Source organism: Capra hircus, chromosome 2, assembly GCF_001704415.2.
Source record: "Capra hircus breed San Clemente chromosome 2, ASM170441v1, whole genome shotgun sequence".
Classification (NCBI taxonomy): Eukaryota; Metazoa; Chordata; class Mammalia; order Artiodactyla; family Bovidae; genus Capra; species Capra hircus.
In genome coordinates, this window is record NC_030809.1 from 14,044,654 (window position 1) to 14,066,128 (window position 21,475).

The 21,475-nt window shown below is 42.8% G+C and overlaps 1 protein-coding gene and 1 pseudogene across 1 annotated transcript in view; one reads left to right on the top strand and one right to left on the bottom strand.

Moving 5' to 3' along the window:
- SPOCD1 (SPOC domain containing 1) overlaps positions 1-19,354 on the bottom strand; it is a 30,821-nt gene extending 11,467 nt beyond the window's left edge. The window contains exon 1 of the mRNA XM_018066346.1: positions 18,185-19,354. Within this exon, the coding sequence (XP_017921835.1) occupies positions 18,185-19,354 (1,170 nt within the window). The remainder of the gene's footprint in view (positions 1-18,184) is intronic.
- On the top strand, positions 3,600-4,587 carry LOC102172397 (annotated as a pseudogene).

Here is a 21,475-nt window from a genome sequence, read left to right on the forward strand (position 1 = left end):
GTCATCGTAAAAACCACCGTTTGTTGAGGGCTCATAAAGCAGTTGGCTGTGGAGGGAGCACGTCATACATGATCTTACTAAGATCTCTGAACAACACCATGGACTATGTACTATTTCTACCCTCATTTTACAGATGATGAAACTGAGGCTCAGAGAGGCTCTGAAAAGTCCCGTAGCTACTAAGCGGCAGAGCTAGAATTAGAATCTAGTTCTGTCTGACTCCAAAGTCCAGGCATTTAACTGCTGAGCTATGTGGGGAGCACTGCCAGATGTGGTAAGATTCATGGAAAGATGTCAAGCTGCATAGTTTGGAGAAAAAGAAAAAAATAGGTTATGGAGAAGTACATGTTGCATAAGCCGATTTATGTAAATACATATTTATAGACGCATAAGACAGGTTATCTCCGGGGAATGAAATTCCAGGGGGACTTTCACTTTCTACTCGTAGACACCTGGGTATTTATGTTATTCAAAATGAGCATGTGTTTCTTTTACAATTACATACTATTTTTAAAATTAGAAAGTTCAGAACAATGTGTGTAGTGTGCTACCATTTGCTTTAAAAAGAGACAGAATTTTCAATTTGTATTTGCTTGCATCTGCATAAAATACCTCCGGAAGTATCCACAAGAACCTGGTAACAGAGGCTTCCAGTGGGAAAGGAACTGGGAGCTGGGAAGGAGGTTTTTCACTTTTTTTTTAAACCATGGGAATGAATCAGCCTTTCAAAAAAGTAAATTGAGAAGAAAAAAAAAAGGGGAGGAGATAAGAAAACAGGATATCTGGGAAGGAAAGCAGGCAAGAGATTAAGAATGGTCTTTCCCAGTTTAAAACCTTTAGGCTGGCCCCTCTTCTCAGGAGTCCACATACCAGTGTTATGAGGCTCCAAACAACAGGCAGCAGAATCAGACCGGCAAAGACTTCAGATACTGGACTTATCAGACAAGAATACAACGTATGTATGTATAATATGCTTAAATAAATAAAAGGTGAGGGGACCTTCCTCATCGTCCAGTGGTTAAGAGTCTGCCTTCCAATGCAGGGACATGGATTTGATCCCTGGTCAGGGAAGTAAGATCCCACATGCCTCAGGGCAACTACACCAGCACACTGCAACTAGAGAAAGTTTGCATGCCACAATGAAGACCCAGTGCAGCCAAAAAAGAAAAAAAAGAAAAGGCGAGGTCAAACATATCAGTCAGTTCAGTGGCTCAGTCGTGTCTGGCTCTTTGCAACCCCATGGGCTGCAGCATGCCAGGCTTCCCTGTCCATCACCAACTCCCAGAGCTTGCTCAAACTCCTGTCCATCGAGTCGGTGATGCCATCCAACCATCTCATCCTCTGTCATCCCCTTCTCCTCCTGCCTTTAATCTTTCCTAGCATCTGGGTCTTTTCAAATGAGTCAGTTCTTTGCATCAGGTGGCCAAAGTATTGGAGCTTCAGCTTCATCATCAGTCCTTCCAATGAATATTCAGGACTGATTTCCTTTAGGATGGACTGGTTTGATCTCCTTGCAGTTCAAGGGACTCTCAAGAGTCTTCTCCAAAACCACAGTTCAAAAGCATGAATTCTTTGGTGCTCAGCTTTCTTTATAGTCCAAATATATGATAAAGGGCAAAAATACATATAAAAGACCAAGCATATTTGGTTGGGAACCAAACACAACTTCTGGAAATGAAAAATATGATAAGTATGAAAACTTAAAAAGTCAATATATAGGCCTAACAGTATTAGACAGCTGAAATAAGCTAGTGAACTAGAAGATAAGTTTAAAGAAATTATCCAAATTATTCACAGCACAGAGACCGTGAAACACAATCAAAGAAACAAAAAAGTCAGAGTGAAAAGCACTGATTTCACTCAAACCAAAGTTCCAGAAAGAGAGAACTGAGCAGAGGGAGTATTTGAAGACAGATGACTAAGAATTTTCCAGAATTGATAAAAGACAACAATTTACAGATTCCAAAAGCTTGGTGAATTTCAAAAAGTTTAAGTAAAAGTAGATTCACACCTAGACACATCATAGTGAAATTGCGCCACAGTAATGATAAGGATATCCTAAAAGCAATAAGAGAAAAAATAACCATCTAACACTTTGCTAGCCATCTAGCACTGACAATGTGCTATCACTGTTCTGAATACTCTCCATGTTAGTTTCCTTAATCTGCACCAAAACCCTGTGAGTCAGATATCGGTACTATTATTGCCCTTGTTTTACAGAAGTGGAAACTGAGGCACACAGAGGTGCAGAAAGGCTAGTCAGTTTCCTCAGTGTCACACAATTAGTAAACCAGAGATCTGAGATTTACATCCTGGCAGTCTGATTTCAGGGGTTTTCCCTGGTAGCTCAGCTGGTAAAGAACGTGCCTGCGATGCAGAAGACCCCAGTTTGATTCCTGGGTCAGGAAGATCCGGGGGAGAAGGGTTAGGCTACCCACTCCAGTGTTCTTGGGCTTCTGTGGTGGTTCAGATGGTAGAGAATTTGCCTGCAATGCAAGAGACCTTGGTTCGATCCCTGGGTTGGGAAGACCCCCTGGAGGAGGGCATGGCAACTCACTCCAGTATTCTTGCCTGGAGAACCCCATGGACAGAGGAGCCCAGTGGGCTACTGTCCCTGGGGTCACAAAGAGTCAGACACGACTGAGCATGCAGCACAGGCTGATTCCAGAGGCCACATCTTTAACCACTGATGCTACAATACATATGTGCGCTCAGTCACGTCCAAGTTTTTGTGATCCCCGTGGACTGTAACCCGCCAGGCTCCTCTGTCCATGGAATTTTCCAGGCAAGAATACTGGAGTGGCTGCCATTTCCTACTCCAGGGGATCTTCCCGACCCAGGGATCTAACCGGTGTCTCTTGCGTCTTGGCGGGTGAATTCTTTACCACTGTACCATGGGGGGAAGCCCAACGCTATAATGCCTCTCACCAAAAGATATTTTACTTACAAAGAAATGGCAGTTAAACTAACAGCTAACTTTTCAATAGTAATATGGATGGCAAAACATAGCAGAATAATATTTTTCAATGTGTTTAAAGAAAATAATTATCAATTGTACACCCAGACAAAATATTTTTTGAGAACGAAGATAAAGATACCATAACTTACAAAACAGAAACAGACTTAACAGACATAGAAAACAAACTTACAGTTACCAAAGAGGATAGCAAGGTGGGGTATAAATTAGGAGTATGGGATTAACATACACACACTACTACACATAAAACAGATAAACAACTAGGACCTACTGTATATCACAGGGAACTATATTCAATATCTTAGGATATGTTGAATATAGTTCCCGGGAACTATATTCAATACCTTAGAATATATTGAATATAGTTCCCTGTGCTATAATGAAAAGAATCTGAAAAAGAACAGATTCAGTGAATCAAATCACTTTGCTGTATACCTGAACCTAACATAACACTGTGAATTAATTATACTTCAATTAAAAAAGTTTTAAAAATTTAAAAATAAAGATATCATAGATAAAAACCTAGAGAGTGTTTTTTTTATAATTTTATCTTTCTTAATAAACGTTAAAAGATGTACTTGAGGCAAAAGGAAGAAAACATGATCCAGACAGAAAAGCTGAGATGCAAAGAGGAATTCAGACCAAAGAAAATGATAAGTATGTGGTTAAACCTAAACAAACACAGATTCTATGAAACTATAATATTTGGGTAATTTGTGGGATTGGAAAAATAACTGAGGACTAACTTCCTAGATAACAACATCACATAAATTGGGAAGGTGCATGCCTGGAATTAAAGCATTCCAAAATCCTGTTATTTCAGAGGAAGATAGTAACTACCTTTATACTTTGATAGCCTAGGCATTTCTGTTGACATTTCTAACAGACATCAAAAGAATCTAAATAGGACACAGAAGACTTCCAAACTACTAGAGAGATAAAAAGGAATAAGAAAAAGCAGTCAATCTAAAAGGAGGTGATAAGCCCCACTTGGCTGCCAAAGATGGCGGAAGGGCAGTTCATCGTGCTCAGCGCCGGGAGCCATCATGGCCGAGCAGGTGCTTCTGGGCCAGAAGGTTGTGGTCGTGTGCTGTGAGGGCATCAGCATCTCTGGCAATTTCTACAGAAATAAACTGAATTACCCGGCCTTCCTCCACAAACGGATAAACACCAGCCCCCTTCTGCGGCCCCACCACTGCTGAACCCCTGAAGGCCTGAGGCACACTGCTTCGCAAGACCAAGCGAGGCCAGGCTGCTCTGGACCACCTCAAGGTGTCTGAAGGGGTCCCACCACCCTATGGCCAGAAAAAGCAGATGGTGGTTCCTGCCTCCCTCGAGCTTGTGCGTCTGAAGCCCAGGCAGAAGTCTGCCTACCTAGGGCACCTGGCTCATAAGGTTGGCTGGACGTACCAGGCAGTAAAAGCCACCCAGAAGGAGAAGAGAAAAGAGAAGGCCAAGTACCATATGACGCTTTAACCTCTGCACCACCAGGGAAGCCCATTCTCGGAGACAGTAGTAGCTAAAGAGGCGACGGAAGCAGGCCGAAAAGAACACAGAAGAAAACTGAAAAATTCACAGAGGTCCTCAAGACCCGTGGATTTCTAGTCTGAGGCCAATAAAATGGTTTACTCCTCCTGCTTGGCCTGGCCTGGCCTTCCTCCATCACCACGCTAGGCTGCAGGGGACCCCCAGGGGCTGCCATCCAGCTGCCACAGGCAGCCTGGGGTTAGAACACTGGGTGCAGAGAAGGGGCCTCTGCCATGGCTGTCTAAGAAGGGCCTTTTTAAAAGTGTAGACAGGGCTGTGTTGTCTACATGGTCTAAGGGCTGTGCAGGCATAACCTGCCTGAGACCTATTCCTTCATGAGAGTTTTGGAACACAGACGGTTGGAACAATCAGTGCTATTGCAACATGAGCTGGAAGACTTAGTTGGAAGGGACACCACAGTGAGTAAAAGGAGTCTGCTTAAGCTTCCCACATGGTCGGATATATACTCTGCAGCTGCTAGGATGTGAGACAATGGTTGGGCAGGAAGAATCTGGGGTTCTAAAAGGTATTTATGGAAGGGAAGTACAGCCAAGGGGTCACAGGCATTGCCCTTGTGTCTTCCCTATATTTTGTGATCCAATATTAATCAATTATTTTTAAAGAAAATATAAATAAAAGGAGGCAATAAAAGGGAGAAAGTGTATAGAAAATGCAGGGTATATTCAAAGTACAAAATAAGGCAGTAGGAATAGGTTCAAATAAATTGGTAACTACAACAAATGTAAATGGACTAACACTTCAAATGAATATAAAAATTATCAGATCTTTAAAAAAGAAAATCCAATTATAAGATATTTATGAAGGAATTTGAACGAGAGTAGATATGTGTATAACAGAATCACTTTGCTGTACACATGAAACATATGTGTTAATCAACTACATTCCAATATAAAATTAAATTTTAAAAATAATAAAATTTTTTAAAGGGAAAAAAAGTATTTGTAAAACCTATTTCTAAAACACAGTGATGCAAAAAGGTTAAGAGAAAAAAATGGAGTAATATGTGAATGGGTAAATACTAACCAAAATAAAGTTATATAGCTACACTAATATCAGATAAAACAGATTTAAGGCAAAAATAATGAGGTAAAGACTTTATTACATAATGACTAGCAGTTTCACCAAGAAGCTGCAACAATTCTAAATGTATACGCATCTAGTAACAGAACCTCCAAAAACAGAAAGTAAAAATTGGCAAAGCATGAAGAAAATGACAAATCCACATTGTAGCAAGAAATTTTTATGAATTTCTCTTAATCATTGTTAAATCTAGCTGAAAAAAATCAGTCAGGAGAAAAAAGATTCAATGAAAACAATGAAGCAGCTTAACCTGTGTACATATATAGAACACTGTTCTTAACAACTAGAGTCCACATATCTTTTCAAGTATACATGCAACATATATGAAAATTAAACACAGCCTAAACCATAAAGCAAACCTCAGCAAGTTTCAAAAAATGAGTATTTTTTAGACCAACACTGCCCAATTAAATATGAATGTGAGCCATAGGTGTATTTTTAAGTATTCCAGTAGCCACATTAAAGAAGAGTAAAAAGAAACAAGTGAAATTTATTTTACATTTTACTTAACACATCCAAAACATTATCATTTCAACATGCACTAAGTTGGCCAAAAAGTTCCCTCGGTTTTAAAGTTAAAAACAAAAGACACATTTTTCATTTTCACCAAAAACTTCACTGGGCAAGCTATGCACTGGTTGTTCCACTACCTTCTGCTATTTTTCAAGCAACTTCATAATTCCATCTCCATAAAACTTTTTATCTTTTTGAGCAAAGAATTGTTCCAGGTGCCTTTTATAGTCTTCCAGGAAATTGAATTTTTTTCCACTAGGAGAATTTTATAAGGATGAACTAAAAAGACATCTGAAGGTGCAATGTCTGGTGAACACGCAGATGAATCGGAATTTTCCAGCCAAGCTGTTAACCGTTTTTGCCTGGTCATCAAAGAAACATGTGATGTTGTGTTATCCTGATATACGTAGTCTGTTGACTAATTCTGGATGCTTTTCATCAAGTGCTGCCTTCAGTTGGTCTAACTGGGAGCAATACTTGTTGGAATTAATTGTCTGGTTTTCCAGAAGGAGCTCATAATAGAGGACTCCCTTCCAACCCCACCATATATACAACATCACCTTTTTCGGCTGAAGACTGGCCTTTGGTATGGTTGGTGGTGGTTCATTTCACTTGCCCCAAGATCTCTTCCATTCCACATTATTGTACAGTGTTCACTTTTCATCGTCTGTCACAGTTTGTTTTAAAAACGGAACGTTTTCATTATGTTTAAGTAGAGAATCGCATGCAGAGATAGTCAAGAAGGGTTTTTTTGCTTAACTTAGGTGGAATCCAAACATCGAAGCAATTAACATGACCAAGCTGGTGCAAATGACTTTCAGCGCTTATTTGGATATTCTAGTGTGTCGGCCACCTCCCATGTGGTGTAACACTGCATCTGTGCTCACTCAGTGGTGTCTAACTCTTTGAGGCCCCACGGACTGCAGCCTGCCAGGCCCCTGTGTCCACAGGATTCTCCAGGCAAGAACACTGGAGTGGGTTGCCATTTCCTCCTCCAGGGGATCTTCCCGATCCAGGGATCAAATCCACATCTCATGTATCTCTTGCACTGGCAGGCAGATTCTTTACAACTGGGCCACCTGGGAAGCTGGGTATAACACTAATTTTAAGTGTTCTCAATTAATGCCTCTATTTGATCCCTTTCAACTTCAATGGAAAGATCTCCCAGAGAAGGATATGGCAACCCACTCCAGCAGTCTAGCCTGGGAAATCCCATGGACAGGGGCTACATTCATGGGGTTGCAAGAGTCGGACACAACCTAGTGACTAAACCACCATCAGCACCACCCAACCGTAGAGCATCATCCAGCAAGCAATCTCCAGCATGAAACTTCGAAAACCACTTCTGAAATGTTTAATCACTCACAGCACCTTCTCCACACACTGCACAAATCTTTTTTTGCATTTCAGTTGTGTTTTTACCTTTCTTGAAATAATAAAGCATAGTATTCTGAAAATGTTTCTTTTTATCTCTATCTTTAATATTAAACTAGCTACACAAAAATTCAAGATTTCGGGGAGAAATACCAATAACCTCAGATACACAGATGACACCACCCTTATGACAGAAAGTGAAGAGAAACTAAAGAGCCTCTTGATGAAAGTGAATGAGGAAAGTGAAAAAGCTGGCTTAAAATTCAATATTCAGAAAACTAAGATCATGGCATCCAGTCCCATCACTCCATGCCAAACAGATGGAGAAACAATGGAAACAGAGACAGACTTTATTTTCTTGGGCTCCAAAATCACTGCACATGGTGACTGTAGCCATGAAATTAAAAGATGCTTGCTCCTTGGAAGGAAAGCTATGACCAACCTAGACAGAATATTAAAAAGCAGAGACATTACTTTGCCGACGAAAGTCCATCTAGTTAAAGCTATGGTTTTTCCAGTAGTCATGTATGGATGTGAGAGTTGGACTATAAAGAAAGCTGAGCACCAAAGAATTGATGCTTTTGAACTGTGGTGTTGGAGAAGCTTCTTAAGAGTCCCTTAGACTACAAGGAGATCCAACCAGTCCATCCTAAAGGAAATCAGTCCTGAATATTCATTGAAAGGACTGATGCTGAAGCTGAAACTCCAATACTTTGGCCACCTGATACGAAGAACTGACTCATTGGAAAAGACTCTGATGCTGAGAAAGACTGAAGGGGACGACAGAGGATGAGATGGTTGGATGGCATCATTGACTCGATGGACATGAATTAGAGCAAGCTCTGGGAGTTGGTGACGGACAGGGAAGCCTGGTGTGCTGCAGTCCATGGGGTCACAAAGAGTCAGACATGACCGAGCGACTGAACTGAACACAAGAATTCACCAATTTTGATGTTTTTTAAAATGCATGCCAATATGACAAGCCTAATAATCCATCTAAAACATTATTAATGAAATTTTAATTTCTTTTTTTCAGTGACTAAGTCACTGAAATCCAGGACTGTATTTACAGTCATAGTACATCTCAACAAAGGTCCATCTAGTCAAGGCTATGGTTTTTCCAGTGATCATGTATGGATGTGAGAGTTAGACTATAAAGAAAGCTGAGCACCAAAGAATTGATACTTTTGAACTGTGGTGTTGGAGAAGACTCTTGAGAGTCCCTTGGACTGCAAGGAGATCAAACCAGTCCATCCTAAAGGAAATCAGTCCTAAGTGTTCATTGGAAGGACTGATGTTGAAGCTGAAATTCCAATACTTTGGCCACCTGATGCAAAGAGCTGACTCATTTGAAAAGACTCTGATGCTGGGAAAGATTGAGGGCAGGAGAAGAAGGGGACGACAGAGGATGAGACGGTTGGATGGCATCACCAACTCAATGGACATGGGTTTGGGTGGACTCCGGGAGTTGGTGATGGACAGGGAGGCCTGGCGTGCTGCGGTTCGTAGGGTCGCAAAGAGTAGGACACAACTGAACGACTGAATTGAACTGAACATCTCAATTTGGACTGGCCAACTTTCAAGTGCTCAGCAGAGACAAGTGGCTAGGGGCTACCACATCAGATGACTCAGATGAAGATCATTTTCTCAGGCACAATATGTGTTAGTTGAAAAGCAATAATAAATGTTTCTCCGGTGGCTCAGTGGTAAGGAATCAACCCGCCAATGTAGGAGACACAGGTTCGATCCCTGGTCCAAGAAGATCCCACACGTCACAGAGCAACTAAGCCCATGCCCCACAGCTGTTGAGCCTGTGCGCTCGAGCCTGGGAACCTCAACTGCTGAGCCCACGTGCCACAACTACTGTAGCTCTTGCATCCTAGGGTCTGTGCTCTGCAACAAGGGAAACCACTGCAATGAGGAGCCAGAGCACGGCAACTGGACAGTAGCCCCCGCGTGCGGCAACTAGAGAAAAGTCCACACAGCAGTGAAGACCCAGCACAGTCAAATAAATTAATTAATTTAAAAAAGGATAACAAAAAGAGAGAGAGAGAAGGAAAGTAAAGAAAGAAACTCATACGAATGGAAATTAAGAAATAACGCTTATAAATAGTACACGGGCCAAATAAAATGAGTAGTAAAAATTATGAAATACTGAGAACTGAATTATAATAAGAAAGGTTATATACGAGAGTATGTGGATGCAGCTAACATGATCATCAGAGGTTCCTTTGTAACTTTAAATGACTTTATTAGAAACAAAATAAAGAAAATTAATGAACCAAGCGTTATTCTCAAAATATTATAAAAATAAGAGAATAAATGGAAAGAAGTGTGACACTAAAAACAAATATACAACAGACAGGGTCAACAAAACCAAAAACCAGGTCTGTGAAAAGACTCAAAAAGCAGACAACTCTCTGGCAACAATAAGGAAAAGAGGGAAGGTACAACAAGACAATATTTGCAATGAGTAATCATGAATTAAAAAAAATTAGAGGATCTGTAAAATACTTTATGCCAACATGCACGTAAATTTGAAGACTCAGATTAAGTGGGTGCATTTCTAGAAAGATGTTCAGTTCAGTTCAGTTCAGTCGCTCAGTCGTGTCCGACTCTTTGCGACCCCATGAATCGCAGCACGCCAGGCCTCCCTGTCCATCACCAACTCCCGGAGTTCAACTCAGACTCGCGTCCATCGAGTCAGTGATGCCATCCAGCCATCTCATAACTTACCAAAATTGACTCAATGAACATTTTTTACAAAACTGAATAAACACATAAGCATAGAATTAATTGACTCAGTAGGGGAGGAATTATCTTCCCTAAGAAAACATCCGTCCAGATTTTTCTTTAACCAGTGATTCTACTGAAATGTTCAAAGAACAAATAATTCCAATTTTATACAAACTGCTGCAGCAAATGGGAAAAGAGAACACAGTCTACAACTCATTCTTTGAAGCTGCAAAACTGAATACCGAAACCTCACAAGGGCAGTATGGGAACAAATCATTTCAGGCCAGTTAACTAACTCATCAACAGAAACACAAAATTTCCAAACCCAATACTATCAACAAGAAGACATAACAAACATAAAACACATCATTATGTTCTGGAAACAAACACAACACATGTTTATGTTTTCAGAAAACATAAACAAGATACAACATGATCAACTGGGGTTTATCCTGGAAATGAAAGACTGACTTAACATTTAAAAAATCCAACTCTTTAAATTTACTACTATTAGTAAGAGAATAAAAATCATTTTATTTCAAAACCTGTAGAAAATGTGTTTCTTAAAATGTACTTTCCCTTCATAACAAGCAAATGAGGAATAGAAGGGAGTTCCCTTACAAATATATACTACATATAATATATTATTATGATATATATAAATATATAAATTTATATATAAATATATATGCATATACATATATGTGTAGTGGAGTTGCTCTGCTATACACCTGAAACTATCACAATATTGTTAATCAGCTATACTTCTATATAACATAAAAATATTTTAATTTATAAAACTCTTTAAAGTTCAGAAAAAACAAGATTGGAAAGAGATCTATGGGTTGTGTGTGCATGTTCAATTGTTTCTGACTCTGCGACTCCATGGACAGTAACCCCCCAGGATTCTCTGTCCATGGGATTTCCCAGGCCAGAAAACTGGAGTGGATTGCCATTTCCTCCTCCAGGGGATCTTCCTGACCCAGGGATTGAACGTGCATCTTCTGCGTGTCCTGAACTAGCAGGCAGATTCTTTACTACTGAGCCACCTGGGACTCCCATCTATAGGTTAAGAGAGGCTTAAAAAGCATATCAACCAATTCTAACATACAGATCCTATTTAGACCCTAACTTAAAAAAAAAGTATAAAAATAAATGATCATCTTTATGAGACTATTGGAAATTTGGATATGGCTACAGTCCATGGGGTCGCAAAGAGTTGGACATGGCTGAAGCAACTTAGCCTGCGTGCACATTCACAGCAGCATACTTACAATGGTGAAAATAACCTAAATTTCCATCAACAGATGAATGGATAAACAAACGGTGGTAAATACATACCATGAAATGTTAATTCAGCCCTAAAATGGGAATGAAATTCTGACACATGCTACAACATGAACCCTAAAGACATCATGGTAAGTGAAATAAGCCAGACACATTAAGGACCACTATTGTACAACTTTAGTTATGTGAGGTACCAAAATCGTCAATTTCAAAAAGACAGAAAGTAGAATAGAGGTTATGAAGGGCAAGAGGAGATTGGGGAATTATTATTTAATGGGTACAGAATTTCAGCCTGCGAAGATGAAAAAGTTCTGGAGATGAATAGTAGTAATGGTTGTACAACAACGTGAATGCACTTCATGCTTAACTGTACACTTAAACATGGTTTTAAAAGGGAATTTTTACATTACATATGTTTTATCACAGTAAAACAATTTTTAATAATTAAAAATTTCTGGGACTTCTCTAGCAGTCCAGTGGTTAAGACTTCGAGTTTCACTGCAGGAGGTACAGTTTTGATCCCTGGTTGGGGAATTAAGATCCTACATGCTGTGCGATGTGGCCAGACAACAACACCAACAACAACAAAAAAGAATTTCTACCTATCAACAGATACCATAAAGAAATCAAAATATGAACTTTGGGAAAATATATTTGCAAAACATATAACAGGCAATGGAATAGTATCTAAAATATATACTTATTTTAAAAACTCCTACAAATCAATAAGAAAAAGTTAAAACAACCAAAATGTTTTGGTAAAAGATTGAACAGAAAATACCAGAATTTATGCCAAGAGTCTCCTCAGTAATAGGGAAACGAAAATTAAAACACTGAGACACCATAGCATATCCTCACTCTGGCAAAAACTGAAGTTTGATAATATCAGGTGTTGGTAAAGATACGGGGCTACTAGAATTTGGCACTGCTGATGGGAGTACAGACTATCTTCAACCATTTTAGACACATCTGGCCCTAAGTTGAAGACATGTACACTCTATAACCTAGCAATTCCACTCCCAGGAATATTCCATGGAGGCATTCTTGCCCATATGCACCAAGAAACATACAAAACTGTTCATCACAGCAGCACCAGACGTAAAAGCGAAAACCTGCAAACAACCCAAATGCTCACATGGAGTCAAGGAATAAATAAACTGTGCCATATTCATGCAACAGGATACTTGCTGCCAATACCTAGGATCTGTGTGATCTTGGGAAAGTTACTTAACCTCTCTGTGCCTCAGTTTTCTCGTTAGTAAAATGAGGATCATACCAATTATCAACTTCCTAGTGTCAATGCAAGGATTATTATCATTATTCAAGGCTCTGAGAACAGTGCCTGGAAGACAGAAAGCTCTCTCTGTAAACTTTGATGTTGTTAAAGATTCCTTGGTTCCTGTCCTTGAGAGATTCCCTCCTGGTACCTGACCACACTTCAGTCTCTCCAATTCCCTTTAAACAATGTTCAGTTCAGTTGCTCAGTCGGGTCCGACTCTTTGTGACGCCATGGACTGCAGCAGCCAGGCTTCCCTGTCTATTGCCAACTCCCGGAGTTTACTCAAACTCATGTCCATTGAGTCAGTGATGCCATCCAATCATCTCATCCTCTGTCGCCCCCTTCGCCTCCCACCTTCAATCTTTCCCAGCATCAGGGTCTCTTCCAATGAGTCAGCTCTTCACATTAGGTGGCCTAAGTATTGGAGTTTCAGCTTCAACATCAGTCCTTCCAATAAATATTCAGGACTGATTTCCTTTAGGATGGACTGGTTTGATCTCCCTGCAGTCCAAGGGACTCTCAAGAGTCTTCTCCAACACCACAGTTCAAAAGCATCAATTCTTTGGTGCTCAGTTTTCTTTATAGACCAACCCTCACATCCATACATGACTACTGGAAAAACCATAGCTTTGACTAGACAGACCTTTTTTGGTAAAGTAATGTCTGCTTTTTAATATCTAGGTTTAATATCTAGGTTTTTAATGTCTAGGTTGGTCATAACTTTTCTTCCAAGGAGCAAATGTCTTTTAATTTCATGGCTGCAGTCACCATCTGCAGTGATTTTGGAGCCCCCCAAAATAGAGCAATGTTACATTCACTGATCTTTCCCACCTCCTTCCTCCCCTCTGACCCTGTCCCCCCTACTGCTCCTCTCTTGCAGTGCTCCAGGCTGCCTCCTCTGTGCCTCTGCGTGTGCTCTGTCCTTCCTGGGATGTTCTTCCTATGTCTTGGCCTGCTGCACACCCACTTTCTTTGCCCAAACCCAGCTCCAACAGCCCCTCCTTCTGCTCCACCCTACCTCCAAGCCTTCCCTCTCACCCCTCCCCAGGGAAGACTCAATTGTCCTCTGGGGATCCAGAACATGCCAGGCTTCTATCTGCATTTCAATTCTGGTTACTTTGTCTCCTCTCCCCTGGACTTTGAGATCCTGAAGGAGCACCCTTGTGTGCTGAACAAATAAAGCTCCATAAAAACCTAAATCCTCTGGACAGACCTAGAGATCGTCACACAGAGTGAAGTAAGTCAGAAACAAAAAAACACGTATCATATGATATATGGAATCTAGAAAAATGATACAGATGAACTTATTTGTAAAGCAGAAATAGAGACACAAAAGTAGAGATTAAAGTTATGGATACCAAGAGGGAAAGCACTGATGGGATGAACTGGGAGACTGGGTCTGACATACACACACTACTACGAAAAAAAGAAATAACTATGAGAACCTACTGCAGAGTGCAGGAAACTCTCCTCAGTGCTCTGTGGTGACCTAAGTGGGAAGGAAATCTAAAAGAGACAGTGTACATATACGTATACCTGATTCACTTTGTACAGTAGAAACACAACACTGAAAAGCAATTATACTCCAACAAAAATTAATTTAAAAGAATAAATAAACTGCATTCTCCCTCAGGAGGGAAAAAAGTCTAAATCTCGTAGCTAGGCCTTTGGCAGCTGGGCTCAGGGTACACAGTGGAACTGGACAGGCCGGGATTCAAACGCTGACTCCATCACTTACTTGCTGTGTGACCGTCAGTCAGTCACTTAACTTTTCTGAATCCCAGTTTTCTTAATCAGCAAAATAAGCATATTAACACTGAATTTTCATGCTACTATGAGGATTAAACATGAGGCGATGACCTATGTGAAGCTCCTAGTACATAGTAAGCACTTAAAAGAGCTATTTTTGGGCTGTCCATCTGCTGGAGACATGTGCCTCCCTCACACACAGCCTGATACTTTGTAGCTGCAGACAGGGTACCTGAGCTGAGAGCCTAGTGGGGCCAGAGGAGCTGTGTACCTCCTGCACTGTGGAGGGCAGAGCCGGGGCCCCTGGCAGAGCTGCTCATCCCACGCCTCCTGCTATCCCAGCCACAGAGTGGCTCCAGATCTCACTAACCACCCTGGGGATCAAACCAACTTCTCCACCCTCCTCCAAGAATCTCTATATCAAACCGAAAGAACACAACACAGCCAGCCTCTCACACCAGATTCCCAGTAGTTCTGGGGCCCAGCTGATCCCCCGCACCATTTCACAGAGGAGGCAACTAAGATTCAGAGAAGAGATGTCTCTAAAGTCACTCAGTTGTAAGAAGCAGAGGCTGACCTTGAACCTGTCTATCTGTTCCTGAGCTGAGCGGTCCCCAGGAGAAGGTGCCAGAGTCCTGGGAGGGGATCCAGATCAGCTGGGCACTACACCCACACCTGCCCACACCCTACTCAGCCTTGGCCTCAACCACCTGCCTATCCCTGTCGCAGTACAATCTCCATTCTTCTCCTGCAGCTGGCACCAGTTGCCATGGCAACCGGTTGTTTGGGATGCTGTGGGATGAGGGACCGTGTCGCAGAGTCAAGGATGGGACTAAAGCAGAGGGCAGCCGTGGGTTGCTTCCCGTCAAGGCGGGCAGGCACCTGCCTCCACCACCAAATTCAAACACCCCCTCAAAACATTGCAGACCCAGGAATCCCACTTCTGGGCATCTGGCCCACATAGATAATCTGAAATGGGGAGAAGCCAGATGCACAGGGGTTCACCTCGGCAGTCCTTGGAGGAGGACAAAGTATAGTCAACAACAGGTAACATTTCTGAGTATTTTTCTTGTACCAGGCACTGTGCTACCGAACATAGGTACATGTCATCTCACCTGCCCCTTACCACTGCCCAGTGAGGTAAGTAATTTATTGCCTCTATTTTACAAATGAGAAAATTATGCTCGGAAAGGTGAGGCCACTTGCCTAGGTCACATTCAGATAGCAGCAAAGCCAGGCCTGAATGCCAATCTGTCAGCCTCTGAGCTTCATGCTCTTAACTACAGGACAGTGACCAGAAATGAGAAAAGCAAGTCCCAGCCCACCCTCTGGTCCCAGCAGTGCCTGTAGACAGACATGATGCAGCGTTCAGGGAAAGCACAGATTTGCCAACTTGGAAACGCCTTCAAACTCTAAAGCATCTGAAAATCAAAGGACAAGTCCCAGAACAATGAGGCACGGCATGAGCCTACTTATATATAAAAAGGTATGATCAATATAAGATGTTCATATATGTATAGAAGTTCATAAAAAAGGAGACTGGAAGAATGCTAACCATTAACATCAAACAAAGCGCAATTGGGTCAGGAGACATTAAAGGGGATTTCCTCATTCTATGTCAACAAATTCACTGTAAAAACAATTTTTAATACCTAAAAAATCAAGTTATAAATTTTGATCTGCATGGTTCCATTTCTAGGCAAAGAAAAGATATATATGTATATGAAAAAAATGGAAGAAAGGATATATACACCAAAATGTCAACAGGAGATAGCTCTGAATGTTGTTGGCATTATGGGGATTTTTATTTCTTCTTTATTTTCTATGATAAACATGTATTCGTTTTTTATTAAAAATTAATGTTTTGAGTGATATTTACACAGATAATGTAATAGTATCTCGAATGTAATTATAGTCCAAATAGTGATAAATCACCACAGGCAGCTGATTGGTTCCTATCCTAGTTCAACTAATTTGCTTGTTTGACCTTGACATACTCACTTTACCCGTCCGAGCCTCAGTGTCTGCATCATTAAAATGGGTATATATCAACAGCATCTTCTCTATAAGGGTGTTAGGAAGACTGAAGATAAGTGCTTGGGAATAGTGCCCAGCATGTAGTAAGCATGCCAGGGGCCTTTACTGCTGCAATGATGGTGGGGAATGTGCGCAAGCAGGCAATGCAGTAAGCTTTCCGGACAGACTGCCTGGGTCTGCATGCTGGCTCTGTCATTTGCCAGCTGTGAGACCTTGGGCCCGTAACCTCACCTCTCTGGGCTTCATGTGAAGACTAAATCAAAAGCACTCAGCACACAACACATATTCTATCAAGGGGATAAAAATTCAACTATGTGACTATGATACATAAAATAGGTAACCAACAAGGAGCTACTACATAAAACAGGAAACTATACTCAATATTTTGTAATAACCTATAAGGGAAAAGAATCTGAAAAGAACATTCAGTTCAGTTCAGTTCAGTCGCTCAGTCGTGTCCAACACTTTGTGACCCCATGAATCGCAGCATGCCAGGCCTCCCTGTCCATCACCATCTTCCGGAGTTCACTCAGACTCACGGCCATCGAGTCAGTGATGCCATCCAGCCATCTCACCCTCTGTCGCCCCCTTTTCCTCCTGCCCCCAATCCCTCCCAGCATCAGAGTCTTTTCCAATGAGTCAACTCTTCGCATGATGTGGCCAAAGTACTGGAGTTTCAGCTTTAGCATCATTCCCTCCAAAGAAATTCCAAGGCTGATCTCCTTCAGAAGGGACTGGTTTGATCTCCTTGCAGTCCAAGGGACTCCCAAGAGTCTTCTCCAACACCACAGTTCAAAAGCATCAATTCTTCAGCGCTCAGCTTTCTTCACAGTCCAACTCTCACATCCATACACGACCACTGGAAAAACCATAGCCTTGACTAGACGGACCTTTGTTGGCAAAGTAATGTCTCTGCTTTTAAATATGCTATCTAGGTTGGTATATATACATATATATTCAGTTCAGTTCAGTCGCTCAGTCGTGTCCAACTCTTACATATATATAATTGAATCGCTATGCTGTACATCTGAAACTAACATGATGCTTCAATTTTTAAAAAATTCAACTATGTCAGAAATATACATCAAACAGAGCAATGCCATTTTCTGCCCTTGGCATATAAACATATTGACCATGACTATTAATATTAATAAAATGACAATTATTATCATCAATAAAAGAACAATGGAAAGGGAAGCAGTGAATACAGGGAACATGGCTAGGCACTGACTCCCTTGCTGTGTGAGCTTGGGGAAGTTTGTTAACTTCTCTGAGCCTCAGCTTGCCCTGCGAATATAGGGCTAATGCCTATCTCACAGGACTATTGCAACACTCAAGGAAAAGCACATTTAACACAAATAGATTTACCTTGTGCCTTATGCTGTGCTAAGTACGTTATTTCACACCATCATCTCATTTATTCCTCAAAACAACCCCACTAAAGTGGAACTAGTATTCCCTTTTCACACATGAGGAAACAGCTTAAAAAATATTCCAGGGCCACTCAACTAGGAAGTGGGCAGAGATAGGATTTGAAGACACGACTCACTGACACCAAAAGATAACGATGCCCTTCCCATCCCAACCTCTCAGAGTCAACTTACCAGCCTGGGACCGCTTCCTGGGCTGGATTCTTCTGTTTGGTCCTGGTTGGAGCTGTCTGGCCATCTGTTAGTGCCCTGATCCTGGGTACCAGGCACTGGGTCCATTTTCAACTGTTTAGCACACTTGGAATTTCTCTGCCTCGTGGATGGGCCTGAGCTAGCCTTGCTGGCTACAGGCTCCAGGAAGCTGGAGGGGGTGTTACCAAGTCCCTGCCCTGGCCTCCCCCAAGACACTGGTCGAGCCACGACCTCCAGCTCCTCCTGGTTGTGTGAAGCACCATGGCCATCACCAAAGCCAGGCCTCATGATGTGCTCAGCTTCTTGCTGTGCTGTGGAAGCCTTTCCAGACCCTCCTGGGCACAGCTCAGGGCTCTGGAGAGGATCCCGGGCAGCTAGCTGAAGTGACAGTCCTCCAGTGGGCACAGGGGAGTTCACAGGGTCCCAGGGGCTGCCTGGCGGGGTCCCACCCCTTACAGTGGGCAAATATTCAAACTTCTCAATCCCTGAGTCACAGTCCACCCAATCTCCACCTGGGTGTCCAGGCCCAGACCCAGTGCCCTTGCAAGAGAGAGGACTGCACGGGCCTTCCAAGGACGCCACGTCAGCACCTCGCAGGGGGTCTCCCACAGCCTGGGGCTTGTTCCCACTAGGGCTCTGACCAAGCCGTAAGAAGCTACCTTCCTGACCCTCTGAGGGGGTTTCAGACTTCCTGCTTTTCTTTCTTGCTCCCACACACCCACTACAAAGATTCCTGGGACAACCTCCTGCTAAGATGTCGTGCAGAATAATCTGGACCCTCTTGAAGGCCTGAGCCCTCCCCTGGGCAGGCTCTGTGGGTAGGTGACAGCAGAGCCTCGGGCTGGGCACCAAATTCCAGCTCTGTCCCACAGCTTGCTGCCGCAGGACCACAGGATGGGCCGTGGCCTCTGGGATACCCCCAGGAGCACCCACTGCCTGGGAGCTGGCATCTTGACAAGACTCTTCCCTGAGGACCCTCTTCCCACTGCCAGCACAAACGGGGTCCCCCGAGCTCTCTCCTGACAGGTCTGGTGCCAGGCCTGACATGGAGCTGGTTTCTTCCATGTCCTCCTGGAAAAGTCCAAGGCTGTTGAGGGGACTGAGAACGGGGTCCTCCGTGCTGGGGCCCACTGGAGCCGCCTCCTGAGACATGTCTGTTTGCCTCCACGGGCCCAGTGCAGAAGGCAGGCCCTGTGAGGAGATAAGAGGGGGGTCTGACCTGCCGGCCCACTCAGGACACCAAGCCAATGGGAACCTCGGAGGCAGCCTCCCTTATAGGTGGCACCTCCAGGGCACCCAGGAACCACTGACATAAGCACCCCAGCGGGACACAGTGCCCCAGATGAGGGAGGGGAGGCCTGTCTCCAAACAGGGTTGAGCTACAGCCACCTTTTATGAGGTCTTCCCCTCTTCTGAGAGTTCACATATTTGCTTGTATGAGCTTTAAAAACAAGTTATCATTTATGAATAATGTACTTCTGTGCATTATTTCATTTCATGCTGGCAGCCAGAGGCGAGGAAACTGATATCCAGTGGCTCGCCCAAGGCCACGCGCAGATAAAAAGTGGAAGACACGGGATTCGGCCCCCGAAAAAAAGACCAGCTCTAAATCACTCAGGTTAATTGTCCATCACCCTCACATCGGGCTGCGCCTGACAGACATTCCCAATTAGGTTCCCAGCCTGACCAGGCAGTCTCCCACCGCTCAGGGAACCCAGAACCCACCGACCCACTCGCTCTCACCTGGGGTCTGGGGTCTCTGGGCTCCCCTTCTCGGGGTGCGACACCCAGGTGTAAAGGGGCTGAGATCACATGATGCGGAGAGCCCCCGAGGGATGGGGGCGGAGTCTGTTGATACGCCAAGGGCGGGACCTCGGGCGTGCTGGCGTCGCTGCTCCGGCAGAGGGCGCCCTCTCCCACCCAAGGGCTCCCGGGAGGAAGTGCCTGGCGAGAAAGGGCCTTGAATGCCTGCGTGAGAGTTTCATCTTGATCCTACGGCAATGGGGCGTTACTGAAAGTACCTGAACCTCTAGAGGAGTATCAGAATCAGATCTACATTTTTTTCTCAATTATTTATTTTAATTATTGTTGTCTCAAATATAATTTAGTAGATGAACACGCAACACCCAACCCCAACAGGAAGGTTAGAAATTAAAACCTAAAAGTGTCCTCTCACTTGCCCAGCTCTTGAGAACAACTTTCTTTCTTTTTTTATTCAGTGATTATGAATAATAGACTCATACTTCTATTCCTTGGTTTATTAATGTCTTTGTTGTTCAGTCGCTCAGTTGTGTTCCTGTCTTTGCCACCCCATGGACTGCAGCTCGCCAGGCTAACAGTGTTGATTGACTAACTGCTGTGTGATTTCATTACCGATCCTTCCTGTTTGCTCCTCCCAGTTTTTGTCTTTTATATTTATATATATTTTTTGCGACTAGTTGCTATTACAGTCGTCCCTTTGCTTGGGGAATTCAGTTCTCCAATTCTCAGGCACACCAGAATTCTGGAATGCTCAAGTCCCTTATACCAAATGGCATAGCCATTGTATGTAATCTATGTACATCCTCCCCAATACTTGTCATCTCTAGACTTGTATAATTCCTTGTACACTGTAAATGCTGTATGACTATCTTGCATGTGCTTAAGAAATCCAAATTTTGCTTTTGCAGTCTTTCTTGAAATTAAAAAAAAAAAAAATTTTCCATCTGGAACTTCCCTGGTGGTCCAGTGGCTAAGATTCCACACTCCCAATGCAGGGGGCCTGGGTTTGATCCCTAGTCAGGGAACTAGATCCCACATGCAATAACTAAGAGTTCACAGGCTGCAACTAAAGATCGTGCATGCCACAACTAAGACTCAGTGCAGCCAAATAAATGTATATATCTTTTTTAAAAGAAACGTTGCTGACTTTTTAAAATAATTAATTTATTCCTGGCTGCTCTGGGTCTTGATTGCGCAGGCTTTCTCTAGTTGTCGTGTGTTAGTTGCTCAGTCATGTCCAACTCTTTGCAAAACCATTGACTGTAGCCTGCCAGGCTCCTCTGTCCATGGGATTCTTCAGGCAAGAACACTGGAGTGGGTTACCATTCCCTCCTCCAGGGGATCTTCCCCACCCAGGGACAGAACCCGTGTCTCCTGCTTTGGCAGGTGGATTCTTTACCACTGAGCCACCAGGGAAGCCCCATTTATAACATTATGACTATGTAAATACTTTCACTGTAGAACTAGAGATTTGACTGAGAGGTAGATGAAATTCCCCAGCATGAAACTTGT